The sequence below is a fragment of the Beta vulgaris genome, chromosome 5 (assembly GCF_026745355.1).
Source record: "Beta vulgaris subsp. vulgaris cultivar EL10 chromosome 5, EL10.2, whole genome shotgun sequence".
Classification (NCBI taxonomy): domain Eukaryota; kingdom Viridiplantae; phylum Streptophyta; class Magnoliopsida; order Caryophyllales; family Amaranthaceae; genus Beta; species Beta vulgaris.
Window position 1 is genome coordinate 55,892,613 of NC_079206.1, and position 20,042 is coordinate 55,912,654.

The 20,042-nt window shown below is 33.7% G+C and overlaps 2 protein-coding genes across 2 annotated transcripts; both read right to left on the bottom strand.

Moving 5' to 3' along the window:
- Window positions 1-519: 519 nt before the first annotated feature.
- Window positions 520-2,454, bottom strand: LOC104893999 (pentatricopeptide repeat-containing protein At4g02750). Its single transcript, XM_010680150.2, has one exon. The coding sequence runs from the start codon at window positions 2,452-2,454 to the stop codon at window positions 520-522; it is 1,935 nt and encodes a 644-aa protein (XP_010678452.1).
- Window positions 2,455-11,153: 8,699 nt separating this feature from the next.
- Window positions 11,154-12,852, bottom strand: LOC104894001 (hypothetical protein). The gene has a single exon (XM_010680152.4). The coding sequence runs from the start codon at window positions 12,508-12,510 to the stop codon at window positions 11,434-11,436; it is 1,077 nt and encodes a 358-aa protein (XP_010678454.1). The 5' UTR covers window positions 12,511-12,852; the 3' UTR covers window positions 11,154-11,433.
- Between the last annotated feature and the right edge of the window lie 7,190 nt (window positions 12,853-20,042).

A 20,042-nucleotide genomic window follows, 5' to 3' on the forward strand; every position in this document is an offset into this window, starting at 1 on the left:
TGAACACTATATTCTAAAATACAGGTTTACCTTAGCATTGCCTAGGAGACATGTTCTTTTTGCAACCATCACACAAGACTCTTGCTGATTTACCCCCACTCGTTCTGCCTTATTCCATGTAGGAACAACATACTAATTCTTTTCTAATCTTTGGATTATAATGGATAAGATTTGCATAGTCCATTGACATAGCTAAGCTCCATTAAAAATCTAAATGTATATAAAAATTGTAGTTGCATATAAGATTTAGACTGAGAAAATGTTGTGTATGTTGGACCTTACAACTTGCCCATGACAAGAGCCTTAAACATGTCATAATTATTATATTTGCTATTAAGCAATTACGGCATTAAACATATCATACAACTTTCTTCTTCTTTTTCCTATTCTATACTGCTGCTCCTTAAATTATTGTCTTGCAATCATTTCAAAACCATTAACAGCTCACATCTAATAATATGAACTCACAATAATAAGTTATCTAACCAAGCCCTAGAGGAAAGCATATTACAAAACAAATTATATCATTATACTAATCTTTTTGATAATGACAGAAAGATTCTCAATCTCCTTGTAAATTTCCTCTGTTTGTGAATGAGACTGGTCATTATAGACAAATTTACAGATTAATCCTCTTAGTTCTACCCAACTACATCCTACTTCTTTCTTAACATTCCCTTGCTTCATTGCTGTCCTAATATTTTCTGAATCATTCCACGAGCCCTTTGCAGCAAAAATGTTCGATACGAGCACGTTCATCTCTGCTTTCCTGGGGTGGTTACTTAAAATCTTCTGAGATACTATTTCCCCAAGCTCAAAATTTCCATGTAGTTTACAATAGTTTAATAATGTCTCCCAAGCATAAGATGGAACATCTAATGTAAGATGTTTAACTAATTCAAAAGCCTCATATAACATGCCAGATCTTCCAAACAGATCAATCATACAAGCATAATGCTCAGGTTGTGGAGTAATATGCCACTCGTTTTCCATAGACTTGAAATACTTTCGTCCCTCTTTAACTAAACCCGAATGAGCACAAGCAGTCAGGAGTGCTAAAAATGTAATACGATTAGGTTTATAGCCTGATTGAATCATAGAAGAGTAAAGCTCAAGTGCATTACCTGCAGATCCATGGTATGCTTGTGCCACTATCATGGTGTTCCAAGTCACAGTATCTCGATATTCCATACTTTCGAACAACAAATAAGCATCATTTATCAGGCCACATTTAGAATACATAGATATAAGAGAACTGGAAACGGATACATCACGCACATAACTTCTCTTGATTGTTTGTAGATGGATTGCTTTACCCCAACCATGTAGAGCAAGTGAACCACATATAGACACAATTGTTACGTAAGTTGTTTGATCAGGCCTGAATTCATGTCTTAGCATCTGGGTGAACAATAACAAAGCTTCCTCAGTTTGAAACCCAGAAATTAATGTATTCCATGAGGCTGTATCTTTACGAGTCATGATATTTTTGAAGAACTTTTGAGCGTTTATCATATCTCCCTTTAGCACCAACCCGTATAGTAATGAATTTGATGACATGATATCCCTCTTTGGCATCCTTCCATATAGTTCTACAGCCTCTTTTAATCTACCATTCTCTACCAACCCAGCAATTACACAATTGCATGCAACCATGTCTTGATTTGGCATCGCGTGGAATAATTTCAAACCCTCATCAACCATGCCATTTTGCATATAACCATGGATCATAGCAGTCCAAGCTTGTGCATCCTTTTCGAAAGGAATACCATCAAACATGATCTTTGCCTCATCCAACAACCCTGCTTTCGTGTAGCAAGTGAGTATATTAGTCCATGATGTTAGATCATGCTCAGGCATCTTAGAAAATAGCTCATACGCCTCTTCAACACATCCCATTTTTACATAACCACCCAACATTCTATTGTAAAGGCCTAAATTCCGATGGCAACATTGATCAAACAATTCTCTAGCCTCAGCAATTCTTCCACTTTTTATGTACCCTTTTAACATAATATCCCAACAAACATGGGTTTTCAACTCTTGGGGTATTTCGTCGAATAAATTCCGCGCTTCTTCCATCATAGCAAACCCAATATACCCACTTAACATAGCAGTCCATGAAACTACATTCTTGGTTGGCATAACATCAAACATGTAGCGAGCTTCACTAAACATGTGATTCTTACAAAACCCAGAAATCATACAATTCCAAGTCACCAAATTTCTCTGCGGCATTTCATCGAACAGTTTACGTGCAGAGTCAATATCGCCACTTTTAAAGTAGGACGTTATTTTCGTGTTCCATGAAAAAGTGTCATGGTTTCTTGACGAATCAAGTGAACTACTCCCCAAACTGCGAAAAATTCCGTTTCTCCTAGCCAAGAACACGCAGTTGCGTAATTTGAAAAAATAGCCGTTGGAGATGTGTTTCGTAAGAGCTGGAACTTCCATGGGTTCTACACTTCTAATTCAGCGTGATTACTACGTAAAGCAAACTTCATATACATGAAACATATACTATACGTTAATTCGAGTGGATAATATTTTATTTTGGAAGATGATTGATCATACTATATGGAGTATATACCATCATATGATCATAGTATCATATACTTCATTAATCAAGAAAATGAGATTCGTAGTATAAGATAATAAACCAATTAGTACTTATGTCTAGTAGGAAGGATAGTACCCTTCCAACCTTGAGATTGGGGGTTCAATCCCCATTAAAGGCACTTTGAGGGTTCTCCTTACCCTTCCCCCCTTACTCTCATGTGCCTACTTATTAAGACCTGAGCGGGGTTTGGATCACTTCTTCTTACCAAATATATATATATATATATATATATATATATATATATATATATTATATATTATATATAATATAGGGTTGGTTCTAGTGAGAACCCTCTTATGGTGAGAACCGTGAGAACCACTTCAAATGAGCAAAAAAAAAAAAAAAAAAAACAAATGAGAAGAAACATAAAATGAGTAGAAAACATTAAGTTATCAAAAACATAAAATGAACAAAATATAAAAGAAGAAAAATGTAATATGAGCATAAAAAAGTTAAATGAGAAAAAAAGTAAAATCAGCGAAACGTAAAATGAGCAAAAACGTTGATAGATGAGCATAAAATTGTTAAATAAGCAAAACCATAAAATAAATGAAACAAAAAATGAGCAAAAATGTTATGAAATGATCAAAATCTTCGTAAAATGAGGAAAAATGAATGGTTCTCACGGTTCTCACCAAAGGGTGGTTCTCATATGAACTTAACATATATATATATATATATATATATATAATATATTATAATATATATATATATATATATATATATATATATATATATATAAGATAATAAAAATCTTATATATGATGCAAGGATGGTTAATCCGAGGTTAGAAGCAAAGGTGATTAATTAAATATTTGATATTGAAGAAAGGAGGAGTGAAAATATGACTTAGAGCAATGCCAATGGTGATGGGTTTGATCACCAAGTTTCCCTACTTACTCATGTTTTGTTCATTTCATGAACAAATGTATCACCTCCACTCCACTCATGAACAAAAAAACCATCAAACTCCACTTTATCTCTCCTACTTTTCACTACCCCACCTTAACTTTCTCTCTCCTATTTATCTCTCCTATTTCAATTAATAATATAATTTACGTATTAAAAATAGAAATGAATCATCTTATGATTACTTAAAATTATAATAATTAATTACAAAAAATTAATTATCATTATTGGGCAATTAGTAAAATAATAATTAAATACAAATAAATTAATTATTATTATCGCATGATGGATAAATAATTTTTTCCTCTTTTTAGGTGAGGAGGAGAAGGTAAAAAATTATAGAGAAAAATGATGTATAAATATTTTTAGAGAGAGAAAGGTGAGAAGGAGAAGTGTTTATTTTTGTTCTGAAATATATCAATATGGGTATCATTTTATAGAGGGGAAAAATATGAATTTCTGGTATTTTTTGTTTTGAAATAGGGATTTTCTGGGAAATTCCGTGGAAATTTCCACGAAATTTCCCAAAAATACACAGAAGCAGCCACGTGGCAGCTTGCCACTGGCTGGCTGTGTGTAACAATACCCCTTTTTCTTCAATTTACACGCTTGATGAGGTGATGAGTTTGTTCACCATGTGAACAATAACATGTTTTGTCATTTGGTGATGAGTTTTATGTCACCAATGGGATCTATGTTTTTTTGTTCAATCCAAATTTTCTGATTTTGGTGATGGGTTTGATCACCATTGGGATTGCTCTTACTTTTACCATACAATTAGATTTTACGCGCCGGGCATCCCAAACTGCCTTTAAACCAAAAAAAAAAAAGCCACTCCTTTTTTTTTTCTCTAAAATCCTAACTTTCCATATTCCTTTTTCATCAGTTAGGGGTTATCATGGATGATTTTATTTATGATAAATACCCCTTTTCCTTTTTATTTCAGTTTTTAGTTACTTTTCTGTTTTGTTGAATAATTTAGTATCTCTTTATGAGCTTTATTCAAACCTGTTATGGGGTTATTTAGGGGTTGTTCTTCCCGACATAAAACAGATGAACTAAATCGAACTGAACTGAACTGAACTGAATTGAACTGAACTAAACTGAACTCAATTGAATTGAACTAAAATAAATAGTGATATATGAGAGTAAAAGTATTATCTAGAGCTGAACTGAACTGAATTGAACTGAAAATAAGCTGGGGAGAACAGGCCCCAGGTTGTGGAGATCTCCTTTTCCCCTATGATATTTGTGAGTATGGTTTTTTTATTTTTGTTTTTAGGTATGAGAAATTATTCGTAGTGGTTGAAGTTCGAGACTCAACATGAAGGTATTGGAATCTCGAATGCGATCAACATGACTCGATCAAGGATGCTCTTTCCAAACTATGTCAGAATGATAGACTTCCTCATCAATAGCTGCTTGATTCAACAAATATAAGGGGGCTGCACTGTATTGCTCGATCTGGTTCATTGTAGTTTCTTCGAAAACGAATTTGATTTAACCTTGTTTGATTGTATGTTGTTTTTTCTTTAATATCTATTTTAGATCCCGTTTGGCTTGCGATTAATGAAATTTCTCTTTCAAAAAAAAAAATTTTTAGGTGCAAACTATGCCACGAATACTTATATATTTTCATCTATTAATAATTTAATTTTAAAACGATTACATCATATATCACTTAGTGTAATGGTAAATGTATCTTATCTTTGTTAAATGGTTGTTTCGTGTGTACATGGAAATTTAATTCCATAAGAAGTTTCATTTTCTAGAAAGTTATCTCCTTATGTAATTCCTAGAAAATTGACTAATGTGTTTGGTTGACATTAAGGAACTTGTAATTCCCATGAATTGATGTGGAAATTTTGAATGACCGAGGGGGTAGGTAAATAAATTATCATGTTTTGTGGGTATTTCAATTTGCCATTAATTTTCATTGCCCCCATTTTTCCCACTTCCTGTCGACTAAATAACTACACAATTCAGAAATTCGTGAAAATTTCCATTACCTACATAATTTCTTATATAGCAAACAATATGATGACCAATATATTATTGGTTAATTGCACACTCGATATTATGGTGCAAGAGGAACGGTCCACATGGCACATAAGAGCATAACTGAATTAAATTACTTCTACAATCAAGGAATTTGTGCTATGATTAACAATTTTACCGACCTCTTTATGGGCGTTGACTTTTGACCTTTGAACTACATCTCCTGATTCGTATTCTCGAACAACAACAGTAAGACTTGATTAGCATCAAGAATAATTTGTAACGCTACCCGATTAATTACGAAGTAGACGACTCTAAGTTCGTGGCAAATTTCGAAAGCATAGATGGAACAAGGGGATGACTGCAAAAATGAAATCAAATAAGAAAAATAAACTTTATGGCTGGAAGTAGGCATTGACCGCCACATTACTAATTACAACACACATATATAATTTTGTAGAAACATGAATCACTAAAAGATGTTAGATCAACACATATATAATTTTGTGGAAACATGAATCACTAAAAGATGTTAGATCAGATGGTGAATCGTTGGAAATCCTTACCTGAGGTCAGGGGATAAGTGGTAAAATTCTAGTGGCAGAAGGAGGGTGATGGCGCATAGACGTTATCAATCACACCTTTTAATATATTTGTATGGATGAGAAAAATGTGATATGCTTTTTGATGTGAAGTTGAGAATAAAAAAAAGATTGCAATTTCAAGGAATGAGTAAATGATGGTTACGAACTTACGATTCTAATTCAATAGAGATTGAAATTTTAATGGGTGATGGTTGATTAAATTTCTTGAATTAGACCATGACAATGAAACATGGAAATACAATGACAATGAGTGATTTTTGATGCGTAATAAAGACTGGAAGGTCAGTGGATGATGGAAGATTAGAGTTTTAGAAGCAATGACAATCAAGCGTGAAGAATTTTGCCTAAGAGAAAATTACAAAAATTAGAGAGTTTATGAAATCTATGTGTTTAAATAAGGATCGGAAAATTTTTCCTGTAAAGAGAACCACAATATGGAGGAGAGTTCAGACCACATATAAGTCCAAAGGAGGTTCCATACTAAAACCAATTGTCAATAGTAGGAGTATTTCCTCTAACTTATATTGTGGTACTTTCTCTCCTCTTTCTCCAATGTGGAACAATTTACATGTGCATAACATATGTGGTTCAACATAAATTAATCAATATTTTGCCACACTATCTCGTTCCCATTATTATTAGTTACAACTACCTCTTTTTCAACCTGACTTCCACCTTGGCCAATGCCACCACCTATAACATCCCCTTCCATCTCACCCTCATCCATACCCACAACCACCACCACAACCACGAACTCTCGCATTATGCCCAGATGCCGCCACTACAACCCTAGTTGAAGACCACCTAAACAAAAAAATAGTAAATCTCAACAATTTATTGTTGTTTTTTGCCAATTTCCATCTCATTGTTAAGTAGTTCTAGAACTCCACTGTAATTTTTACCCGTATATATACTAGGTATAGATTAGTTGCTGAAAATAGCCTAAGGTGATTTTTGTATCTTAATATTGAGAAGATATTAGGTGTGAGACATATCATTTACTTATAATGGCCATCTAATCTCAATTTTGGACATATCATCTTAATTAATGAACATACCATTTAAGCTTACGGACATTTCATCTAAGTTTATGAATAACCATCTCAGTTAATGTACATGTCATTACAAATTATAGATGTATCTCAATATCTAATAGAAAAATCTCTTTTCCTCCAATATTGGAATATGTATCTTCCTTTTTGCTTAGAGACACCCCCATTTAAAACGATTATGTTAATTTCTACGATGGATGATGACTTTGATTAGTTGGATTACCTCATTGACCTACACTACTAAATAATCCGACAATTTTTTTTGATAATGATCAAGGGCTTGCTAAAATTTGACGAATAACAAATGAAACGCATAACATAAAGACAAGTTTGAATTGTTATCTCACGAAAGAAATTAAATGATAGAGTCGATTTCACCAATAATTCTTGTTTAAATAAGCTCAAGCACAAAATTGACCATTTATTAAATTTAATATTGATAATAGTTTTTATTCTGAATAAGACGTATGATAATTGATAGCTACAGGATTACATATATTGTTTCTACAAATGATGCGTGTATGTGACATACAATGTAATGATTCTAATTATCAAATCGTTACATGAAGTTAGCATTTAGCAATAGGTGTTCTTACTACTCTCCCCATTTCTTTTTAATTTACTCACTTCATTTTAGGGAGAACCAATGAGGAAATATAAAAATATGAGAGAAAAAATGAAAAGGTGGAGAGATAAATTGAAAAGTGAGAGAGAAAAACAAACGAGTGAGTTAAAATATTAAAAAGTGAATGACATGGGTGTAAAAAGAGGAGAAAGTAGATATGATATGTTACCAAAAATAGAAAAAACAACAGTATATAAATTAAAAAGAATTAGACTAAAAAGAAAACTGTGTACATTAAAAAGAAACGAAGGGAGTATATCATTGGAGCTATTTTTTTTATAGAATTTGGTAAGATAAATACATCAACCTCTTTTCACTGGGCATTTGCTATATCACATGCTGCAACTAGAGCTGTCAATTCAGTTACTGAATCGGGTTCAGGTCGGGTCATCTCAGGTTTCAGGTCATGTTCGGTCAGGTCGTGTCAGATCATTAAATCAAACAGGTCGGGTGCAGGTCGGGAACAATCATAATTCGGTCAGGTTTTTCTCGGTTCATTTCTTCTTTCGGGTTCGGCGCGGTAAATTTCGGGACAGGTCATCTTTTGTGATTATGTGGTGTCGGGTCGGGTTTATAGCAGGTGCTTTCAGGTTCATGTCATGCATGGGTCGGATACTTATCAGGTGCGGACAATAGCGGTTTGGGTCAGGTTCGAGTCGGTTCATGTTGGTAATTATCGGGTTATACCATACTTGGTTTCAGGTCACTTTCAGGTTGCTTCGAGTACGGAACAGGTCACGACTTTTGTGTGGCGTTGCTTCACATTTGTATCATTATTTAAGATTTCATTGAAAATCAACGCTTGAATAGTTCATCTAGTTATATGCCTTTTTATAGTAGTGTTAGTTTATGATTTAGGTTACTATGTCGTGAAATCAATGACAAGTCGAGTTATCAACAATCAACAAGTCGGGTAAAATCGGGTAACATGTAGAACCAAGTCAAGTAAAATAATGTCGTAAAATAATGTACCGGGTCACAACAGGTCTAGTAAAATCAGGTAACGGGTCCCAACAGGTCGGGTTAATGACAAGTTACGTCGAGTTATAATCAGTTTCAGGTCCTAATCGGGTCAGGTGTCGAATCGGGTTCATATCGTTGTCAGGGTCGGGTCATTTCAGTTATCGGTCTTTTTTGGGCGTGTATCGGTTCAGGTTAAGGTCATAGAGTATCGGGTCAAGAGCAGGTATCAGTTATTATCAGGTCGGGTACAGGTCAGGTTTCAGGTGACCTGTTTTGCCAAAATTTCAGGTGCAAGTCAGTTACAGGTCATTACAAGTTCTGGTCGGGTTATCAGATCAGGTCATATTTTGACAGCTCTAACTACAACGATAAATTACATTAATATCTTATAATCTTAACAGGCCTCCCAACTCCCCTCCATGAGAATCGAACACTCTCTCATTTGCTATATATATTATTGCAGCATGTGTTAATAGAACAAAGATAATATATATTGGATTAGATATGTTAACTCCATAATATGGTAATTAAAATTTTAGTACATTGTACCGAAATGGATTAATTAGGATATTGTCAATATCAAAGGGCCTTTACGACTTTTAATGGACCAACTAATATATTATATATTCATTATATTGAAGGGTTCAACTTGAACGAATTAAAGGTTAGAATAAGTGGAGTAGAATATGTGATTAATTAAGAATTAAGATGGCATCTTATCAATGAGAAAAAACGTCTACATTGTTTATGAATAATATATAAGTACATGGCATCTTATTCTGTTAAAAGCTATAAGTTTTAGGTGACGCCTTTTTTACTTATAAATCATTAACATTTAGCAAGCTCATCACAGAAATTAGACAAAAAAAAAGTGTTTTCAGTCGATAATAAGCTATAGTGGAAGATAGTACAAATTTTCATAACCAACAAACCTTATAGATATTTGAGCAAAATACATCATTTATTATGTCCTATACTCCTATTGATTGGATAACCTACAAACCTAATTCACTAAGGCGTATTCGGCACACTTTTTAAGTAGTTTTTAGTGTATTGACATGGTCAAAATACTAATAAAAAAAAATAATAGTGTTTGGCAAGGTAATGACGTAAGTAGCTTTTAGTTGTACAAGTAGTGTTTTAGTAGTGTTTGTCAAAAGCTACAATTTGTAGCTTTTGGGGTAGCGTTTAGTAGTGTATATATCATATGTTAAAGTTTTGTTTGAGTTCTTAACTAGTTATTCTTAAACAGCTACTTTAACAACTTCTTTTATCGAAAATCAATATTTTATACCGCTACTTGGACAACTAACAGCTAACAGCTACACACCAACCACTAACAGCTAACAGCACAGCTAACAACTATTCTCACAGCTAAAAGCTACCACCACAGTTAAGGTTGCCGAACACGCCCTAAATCCTAATCTTCTTAAGTTCACTGATTTTCTGTAAATTCAGAAGAACATATTTTGCCTTTTATATCCTATTATTCCAAAGGCAGGTTAGAAATATCCAAATTCTTTAATAGCAATACATCTTTTAAAAATGTCATACAAAATTCTACTCCCCCTGTCCCAATTTAGTTGCTACATTTGCTTTATTACAGTTTACGAGATGCAATTTCAAACACCAATATCTTGAGTTACATATATGAAAAAATTATAAAAATTATATGTTTGAAAAATACAAATTGGGACGAATCAAACAAGATCCAAAATGACTATGTTTTTTTTCTTATGTATATGGAGTAAAATACAGTCAAAATTATGACATAAATAGTACTTATGGTCAAAATATAACAACTAAATTGGGACGAAGGGAGTACTATATTATAAGCAATTCGTACACTATATTCATGTACCTACGTACCTAAGTTAAGGTTTGCCATGTCTTCCAAATAACGCTAGAAGGGTATAGTATAACTGCAAAAGTGCCCAAGTAATATAGCCTTTTTAATTACTCAACCAACCAACCCACCTTCTTTTTCTGTTAAAAGACAAATTATAAAATCTATATAAAAAACAAAATTAGAGCATGACCCACGATCCATCTCCAAAAACAAAACACAAATAAAGTAAAGAAAAAGGAAAAAAAATTATAAAAAAGAAATTATGACCCACCATTTTTTTGCTAAACATGGTAATTATGAACCATCACATATTCACACACACCTGAGTAACATCACATTTTAATGAAAGTTTCATGACAATTCTTTCCACCAAATTTTCATTCTTCTTCAACCTACTCTCAATTTATTAGGTGAAATCTCACTTCTTAATAAAATTTACATGACAAAAGCCTAAAAGTTAGAATCATAAAAAGAGCATGTACTATCTAAACTTGAAAGTTAAGCAAGTCAAACCATCATGGCACCCTCAAAATTCTATAGAAAAACATAATTAAATCCTTAATTTAATTGCAAACAATGAATTTTTCTTAATTGGGTGTACAAATTTGTATTGAACCATGAAAATCAATCCCACTAAATTTGATGATTTTCCCATCTTCAATTTGCAACATCTTTTGGTTTATAATCTATCTTTTTTCCCCCTTTAATTTCTGTACAAAATGCTCCTTTTCCAACTGAAGAACAATACATTAAAAGAAGGAAAAAAAAAATCTACCCTTAATTCATACCTTCCTTTTTTAATGAAATAAAACTCATACAAATTCTTCTAACCCTTTCAATTTCTCAACATCATAATCATAGCAACGAAATTCCTCATCAACCTCCATTACATAAGCATCTTGATCATTTGCAGGATAGCCTTGTGTAATTTGATGAATAAAAGCTTGATCATTTTGACAACTTTGGTAGAACATACAACTGATAATGACATCAAGAACTAATAAGACGGAGTAAATGTAAGCAATGAGGACGCCTTCGAGTGCTACAAGCCACAAGGAGTTGGTGGTATCGAAACGATGAGCGTGTTGTGAAGCAGCCACAATTCTGAAATGAAACAAGGCCTCGACTGCAGCAAGGCCAAGATTAATTGGCACAGCTAAGGCCAAAGCAGTGGAGGTATTACCTCTTATTAAGACACATGCTTTAAGTATAGACAAAAAACCACCCCTTCTTTCAATACCTGAAGAGATCAATGCTAAGTTACATACAACAAAAGTGTTAGCAAGAACAATGGAGTAAAAGACCGCGGCAAAAACTGAGAAAGTAAGCACCCAAATGGGGGTGTTAAGGTGGAAACCTTCAAGGAAGTTGAAGGCGAAGAAAAGAAGAGAGAAACATGTAGCGTTGGCTGCAAAGATGATGAAACAGTTGCAAAGATGTGTCGATAGAATGGGGTTGTAAAGGGTGGTAAAAGAGGAAGAAGGAGGTGAAAGTGAGTAATAATTTGATGTTGGATGTTGAGTTATAATATTGGTGAAGAAATGTATGATTGAGGCTTTTGCTAGGAGAAAGAAGGAGATGGTAAAAGGAAGGGTGATGATGGAAGTGGAGATGGTTTGAGAGAGTTTAAGGCTTACGAGTGCGAATAAATCGGAGGAAGGAGGGAAGCCTGCAGCATGGAAGATCGAGTGGAGGCGGCCATAGATGGTAGGGAAGAAAACTAATGATCGAGGGACAGTTGCTTGAGTGATGAGAATTGAGATTGCGAAAGGAAGAACAATCAAAGAAGCTATTGAGGTGAAAAAATGGTAGTGTTGAAGAAATGTATAGATTGATCTTCTTATGATTTTTGCTGCTTTTGCCATTGAAATTGCTGGATTTTCTTCCATATTTTGAGGGAGATGATTTATAATAAGTAGTTACACTAAGAAAGTGATGTGAAAATGAAGCAAAAATGATGTTGATGTAGCTTCAAAATGAGGGTATTTCCCTAATGAATTGGAAGGGAAAAAAATAAAGGGGGTGTCCCCTGTTTCTATTTTTCTCTGTTTGTTTTTGGGTGTGTAAGGAAGTAAGATGAAGAATTAAGCAAAGGCCTTTAATAATAATGATATGCTAATGATGGCAATATTTTCTCTCTCTAAATAGTTGGGTGGTAGTTTAGAAGGGTGTTTGGAAAATGGTGGTTTAGGAAGAATGGATAGGCCAACAACTAGAGACTGACATACTACTTGAGATGGAGTTGATTTAATAAGGGGAGAAGGAAGAGGTTTTAATATTTTAAATTTGTAATATCTAATTGTACAAATTTTTTATATTTGTTCAAGGAAACAAATAAATAACTGTCACTATAAGTGGGCTAATTCTTCGTTTAATCAATATTATGACTTATAATTCTAATATAATTGTAACTATTTATCACCTTCTTTTATTTCTCACAAATTATTTATCCCCTTGATCCACTAATAAATTCTTATAAGATGAAAGTTTATTGAAGATCAAGAAAAGTGTGACAATTAGGCTATGTTCTTTTGAACTGAATTGAATTAAATTTGTCTAAACTGAGTTAAACTGAATTGGATGAAAATTGTGAGAGGTAATTTTGTCTGAAATGAATTGAATTTTTATCAATTCAATCCAAAAGAACAGAGTCTTAATCTGAAATAGAGGAAGTATATCAATGAGCAGTGGATATAACCATGTACTTTATATTACAAAGGTCAATGAAACACTTATCTCATTTATAGTATGAGTAGTATGGGCATGTTTGGCAAAACTAGCGGTTCTAGTAGCTGTTAACGGTTGTAGTAGTTGTAGCTGTTGGGGGTAGCTGCTAGCTGTCTACTAGTAGCTGTCAGCGGTCAGCGATTAAATTAGTTGTTTAATTAGAAGTGTTTGGCAAAAGTAGCTGTTGGAATTGTAAAAGATCAAAAAACATTGATTAATAATTCTACTTTATGCTATTATATAGGGTTTATTTCGTAGACCGCTACCTCTAAACCGCAAACGTTACTTGTAGTAACGTTCCACAACCACTACTTATAATCTACTCCAACTGCTACCCGCTACAACAACCACTACCTTACCAAACACTCATAATTTTCTTAAGTAGCGTTTCAATCTTGTCCAACCGCTAACCGGTACCTCAAACGCTAGTGCCAAACAGGGCCATAAATCGTCTTATATTTTACAATCAACTATTAATAGATATTCACCAAATAAGTGTTGGCCCAGTGGTGATGGGGACTGGCTTTGGTAGGACGGACCTGTGTTCGAATCCCCGCAACACCCTTGGGAGAGGAATGAAACCTAACCACCCCGAACTTGGCCTCGATCCGGATGTAGCCCGAAGGGGTGAACCGGGTGCAAACACCAAAAAAAAAAAAACTATTAATAGATATCCAAAATCATAAGGGAGTCCATGGATTTACCCAACCCCAGAACCCCTCGACCCTCAGTTCGGTTAAAGTATACCATATTTCTAACCATTATTATGCTGAAATTATTCATATTAATTTGAGGTATAGCCTTGTTAGAAGAATTTGAAATAATGATCTAATTCAAGCTTTTTTTTCTTAAGAAATAAGTAATAATTTATGAACCCAACACTAGTTAGAAAATTAGAGTACATGTAAAACAGGTCAAAAATTATCGCACCAACTAAGGAAAGTGGGGAGTCGTGGCAGTAACTAAGTACATTATGGGGAGTTACAGTTTTACAGTTTCTAACCCAAGATATGTATAATTATGTCTATTGACTTTCTTCATACTCCATTGATTTTTGCTAATAATTTGAGGATGTGACCTGTTCGTGTTATTATTATTTATATTATTATTATGATTTATGAATCTACATAGTAGGCCATTATTATGACATTAAACTTGAACTGTAAGCATGGTTAAACAATATTCCAATAATCATTGTTATATTCATATTTGCATATACATATATATATATCAAAGGCAACTTGTAAATCTTTTAAATTTTCCATTTTACTATTTGGGAGTGGCGGAAGAGGTAAATATAAAATGTGTTTGATAATTGATTTGGTCTTTTCAAGAATTCGATTAGAATTGAAAGTAAAAGAGGACTTCTCACTTCTATTTGATGTTTTTCTAACCTACTCTAAACATATGTTTCGTCTATTTTATGTCCTACCACATAAATGATAGATTAAACTTTACTTGCAAGAAAGATGAAAGTGAACACCCTAGTACTTTGTTGTAAGAAACAAAGTGCTTCCCCACTCTCTCTCTGGTTGCATTTGCATAATAGATGGAAAATCTCTATTATATATAGCAACACAAATAAATAGAAAAAGAAAAAAAAATAAAAAAAAGGATATAGCTAGATAATTAATTCAAAAAAAATTAAAAGTTTAAAAAAAGCACAACAAAAAGAAAACAATAAATCGAAAAATTTGTAATCACTTACTTCCCTCTCAACAAAATTTTTGAAAAAAAAATGAAAATCCCTAATTCAGTGTGATAAACAAATTAAAAATCTAACAATTCCTAATTATTAGATGTAATTAGCAATTAATTTGATTTTCAACATGTTTCCTCACGCATCGCATGCATATAAGGCTAGTTACTAAGATATGCGAGTTATTAGTAGGTTTATTGACATTGAAATCACATCAGTAGTTTTTGTAAGTGATAAATAATGTGAGAAGAACAATAAAATTGTATAAGGCAGGCTACACCTTGAACAAATGGTGTGACCAACTAATAAAAGGCCCAAGCTAGGCTTTATAATGAAGCTCGCGTCCCTTAAAAAAAATCCCAAGCGTGAATTCGTTTTCAGAGGGGTTACTTTTCGTAACAGGGATTACTTTTGAATCCGTTTTCAGAAGGGTTACTTTTCATAACAGGGGTTACTTTTGTTGAATCTAGGTTTTTTCTTCTTCTAATTTTTAGGTGTTACTTTTAGTGAAACTAAGGGTTACTTTTTCGAATGCTAAGCGGTACCGGAGATTACTTTTTGTAATGATAAGGGGTTACTTTTACTAAAAGTATATATGGGTTACATTTGTAATTATAAGGGGTTACTTCTACGGTAAATAGGGATTACTTTTACTGAGACTATGGATAATTTTTTCAAATGCTAAAGGTTGCTCTTTTGTAATATTGAAGGGTTACTTTTTAGTGAAAGTATGGGTTACTTTTTGCATTATAAGGGTTACTTTATACAAACACCAAACCATTTCTCAATCTCCCTTCCCTCTCTTTGATCAAACCATGGAACCACCATGTCCTCCTCCTCCCCATCACCACCACACCACCACCACAACCATCGACCCAAACAACCAACCATCATTACTCCTCTTAACTCCATCAAATTACTGCAAATAAAATTAAACCCATTAAAAAAAAGAACATAATAGAAACCATCGTTATTTGCATAGGATGAGCCACAAAGCGTCTACCAACCGGTCATAGACACGTGCAGCAGGTCCGAGATAAGCCGTCGGAAAATAGCGATAATTGGCCAGAAAAAGTCGCATGAAAAGCAAAATCTTGTAGAAGATGAAGAAGGAGAAGAAGAAACAGTTGGTTCACGGTAAGCCCAAGCAGCTTGTTTAACTAAACGATTTCAGATGGAAATCTCGTAGCCGGAACCAGCAGAAAAAGCCGAGATTCCGACGATTGCGACGGCGGGAGTAGGAGAGAGAATCAAGGAAGGACTCAAGGAGATCGGTGCTGCAACTGGTGGTGGTTGTCGTAGGTGTTTTCGCGAAGAGGAATTGGGGGGGGGGGAGGAGAGAGAAAATGAAAAATGTGAGGAGAAAATGATTTGGGGAGGGGAAGAAGGAAGAGCTACACTAATGTGGCCGCATGGTTTGGGTTCCGTGTGGCATGTTGCACAAAAAACAGACAGTAAAATATATCCCAAAATTATAGAGTAACAAAAAGAGATGTAATCACGAAGTGAATCATTTTTAGTCAAGTATCCATCTAGTAAAGACAATATGTATATAATATTATGATATATTTCAGTTCAGATTTCATATTTCATATAATCCAGTGTCGTATCCAAGAATGTAGAAATAGGGGTACGATTACTAAACTCGTAAAAAATGCTCTTTCTCTTTAAACACAATCTCATTTATTTCTATTGAAAGGCGTGTCGCATACCTAACAAAAATAACCTAACTATTCCTCCTAACTAATGTAGTCGGGCAAATAAGGGTCGAATCCCAAGAGACTAACTGATTCAAAGTAGTAAATTGACTCTAATTAATACTAAGCAAGTAATCAATAAAGTGATGATGAACTAATCTAAATAACTAATCAAATGAAATTCAAGAGTGAATCAAAGACTAAAGACATCTAGGTTTAAGTATCCCCACTAACACGAATTAATGCCACAAATAATCCCTTTTCCCTTAATTAACTAATAGATAACTCATAGGATAGACGCGCCCTAATATACTAAGATTATTTCGATCAATCAATAGCTTCCCTAACAATGCAATCATGCCTATTTTCATGGAGTCATGCAAATTAAGGACTTTAGACATAGCATCCTAACATCCTAATAAATTCCATCAACTATTTCCTTTATCTTAAATTAGGGTTCTAGATTCGATTAAGATTCAACTTTCGTTGAAAAAATAATCACATTCAAATATACTATTTCTAGTCATAAATTGATAATTAAAACCAACCCTAAAATAAATGAATCATAAATTAATCAAAGTTTGGGAATTGGGAATTAAACAAGCATCAATTCATGTTAGGGTTCAACCTAACCCTAGAATAGAAAAATACTCACACATGATGATTGAATAAACAAAATAAATATTAAAAGAAAGCATGATTAACAATAATAATAAATAGAATAGAGAAGAGAAAATAATACTTGAATTAATTGATGAAATTGCAAACTTGAATGTCGAAAACAAAGACTTGAGGAAATAATGGAGAATGGCGTGATATCATGTGAAGCGTCCAAGAGGAAGAACCAAACTCACGTAATTTCTCTCTCCGAAAATCCCCCTTTTCAAATTCTATCCAAAACCTATTTATATCTATCCAAATACAAGGAGTTTGACTAGGATTTGGACTCCTAAAACACTCTAAAACTAAGATTACGTAATATTGAAATTGGAGACCGCCATGGCCTTGCGGTAAGCTTGAAAGGACCCCAAAGGGTGGCGGTTTATGCTGTTTTTATTCTCTTGCTATCAAAAGTCTATTTTGTAGCTCCTTAGGCATGGTAATTAATGGTTACCAAAGCCATATCGCAATATATCTTCAAAATCATCGCAGGATAAAGCTATCAATCCATCTGAATGCTCCGCAATCATCCAAGCTTTCGTGCAAATTCCAATCAACTCCAATAAACGCCATAATCCTACAAAAACAAAACAAATACACCTGAGAGCAATAGCGAAAAGTAAAGAATAATAGCTCTAAGAGATTAAATATATGGGAAAAATATGATGGAAACACACAAATATATCACATAAAAATGAGTATATAAACGTGTTATCATCTATGCAGCCAAATCCCCCATTGTGACGATCATGGTCATTAGCCCAGCTAATGAATCATGAAGCAAGGAAAAAAGCTATGTGCTAACCACAAACTCCATGTTTAGGCCCAAATTCGAGCCATTCCAGACCCGTTTTGTGATTTCACAATCTCTAAAGATATGTGTTGTCTCCTTAATTCCCCTTTAATTAAACAAAAAGCACAAACATTTTAGATTCTTATCCCTTTCTTTCAAGGTTATCCTTCGAAGCAATGGCGTTGTTTGAGTAGTTTAATACTAAATCTTATAGGTTGTTTTGTACAATTAAAATCTTATCATAGTCACAAATGATAGGTAAAAAAACGTGTAAACTTACCAAAATTTCATTTTGAATTTTTTTTAGGGTTTCTTTTATGTAGTGACCTATGTTTTACGGAATTATATGTTGTATCCGATCTTTTTAAAATTTCCACGTTGTACCCCTAAGCTTTCTAAATATCACACAAAATACCTTTACTAATAGAAAATCCTACCTCCAAACCTAACTTAACCTTCAATTTCTCAGATCATACCCCAAATCTTAGTCAATTAACAAAGCTAGAAAACAATAGTCTATGCCGACAGAGTAAGAAAGTCCCAAAATCTACCGTTTGATATTTTGTATAAGAGTACTTTGTCTAATGTTTAGAAATTTTAGGAGTACAGCGTGGAAATTTCAAAAAAATCGAGTAAGACATAAATTCCTTAAAATATAGAAACACTAGGTAGAAATTTTTCTTTTTTTATCATGTTGATTTACATTTACAAGCCTTTTCTGCTTTTTGCTGGATGAGAGAAACTGTAAGTTGCATTATGTTTCAAAGTCTGACAGTCAATTTTGATCAAACTTCAAGTAATGGCTGGAATTTCAGGTGAGACCTATGTTCATGTGACCCACTACTAAGTATAGGAGCTAGGAGCTAATTATATTAGCCTTTTTGAGCTGTCATATTAATTTTCAATGGTATATTTTACCGAAGAACAACCTTTGAATGGGCTAATACTGTCTATCTGCCTTGCTATTAGTTCCCGATCTTCCCATATTTGAGGAGAGGCCAAATAAAGGTGATTTCGAGTTTTACATCATCTTTTTGCAGCTTAAACCTACGAAAGAAAGGATCGATGTCGTTGGTGGCTTTCAAAAGGAAATAAAAAAACCCCGAATATGAAAAGAAAATGAAACTTGTATTCTCAATTCGCAATGACGGATAAACTTCTTTTTTTTGGTTGAAAACGAGCAATAAATTAACATAGCAATCTTCAAAGTTTACAGAAAATCAACCATGGTCATCAAAGTCTATGTCTGACAGAATACAGTTTCTTGCTTCTTCTAATAATATAGCATTACAGACCGGGGGAGGGAAAGGAAAATTTTGTAGAGAATTTGGAGTTGCCTCCCCCTTCTTGCATACTACCTCCGTTTTTTTTTAATTGTTACACTTTGACATTTTACACTATTTACAAATTGCACTTTGACCCTCGTTTGTGATTTATACGTGAATAAAAACATAGTTATGTGGGATCTTGTTAGATTCGTATTAGTATGTATTTTATTAATATGTAGTTTTTATATTTTTTACAAATACAAAATTAGAGATATAAATGCTCAAAGTAGTGCATCGGCATGCGTGAAAAGTGTAAGTGTAACAATTAAAAGAAACGGAGGTAGTATTTAGCTAGAGTGTCAACAATCCTGTTAATCTCTCTACCTTCATGCCATAGCTTGAGCTCGCCGGTTTCTTGGAGCAACTCCCTACACACATTGACAACATTACAAGTATTACTTTTAATCACCCTTTTATTACTAATTTCCTCTACGGCACTCTTGCAATCTGAACTAATGATGGTTGAGGCCCATTGTTGTTGGTGAGCCCACTCAATACTCATATGAATTACCCGGAT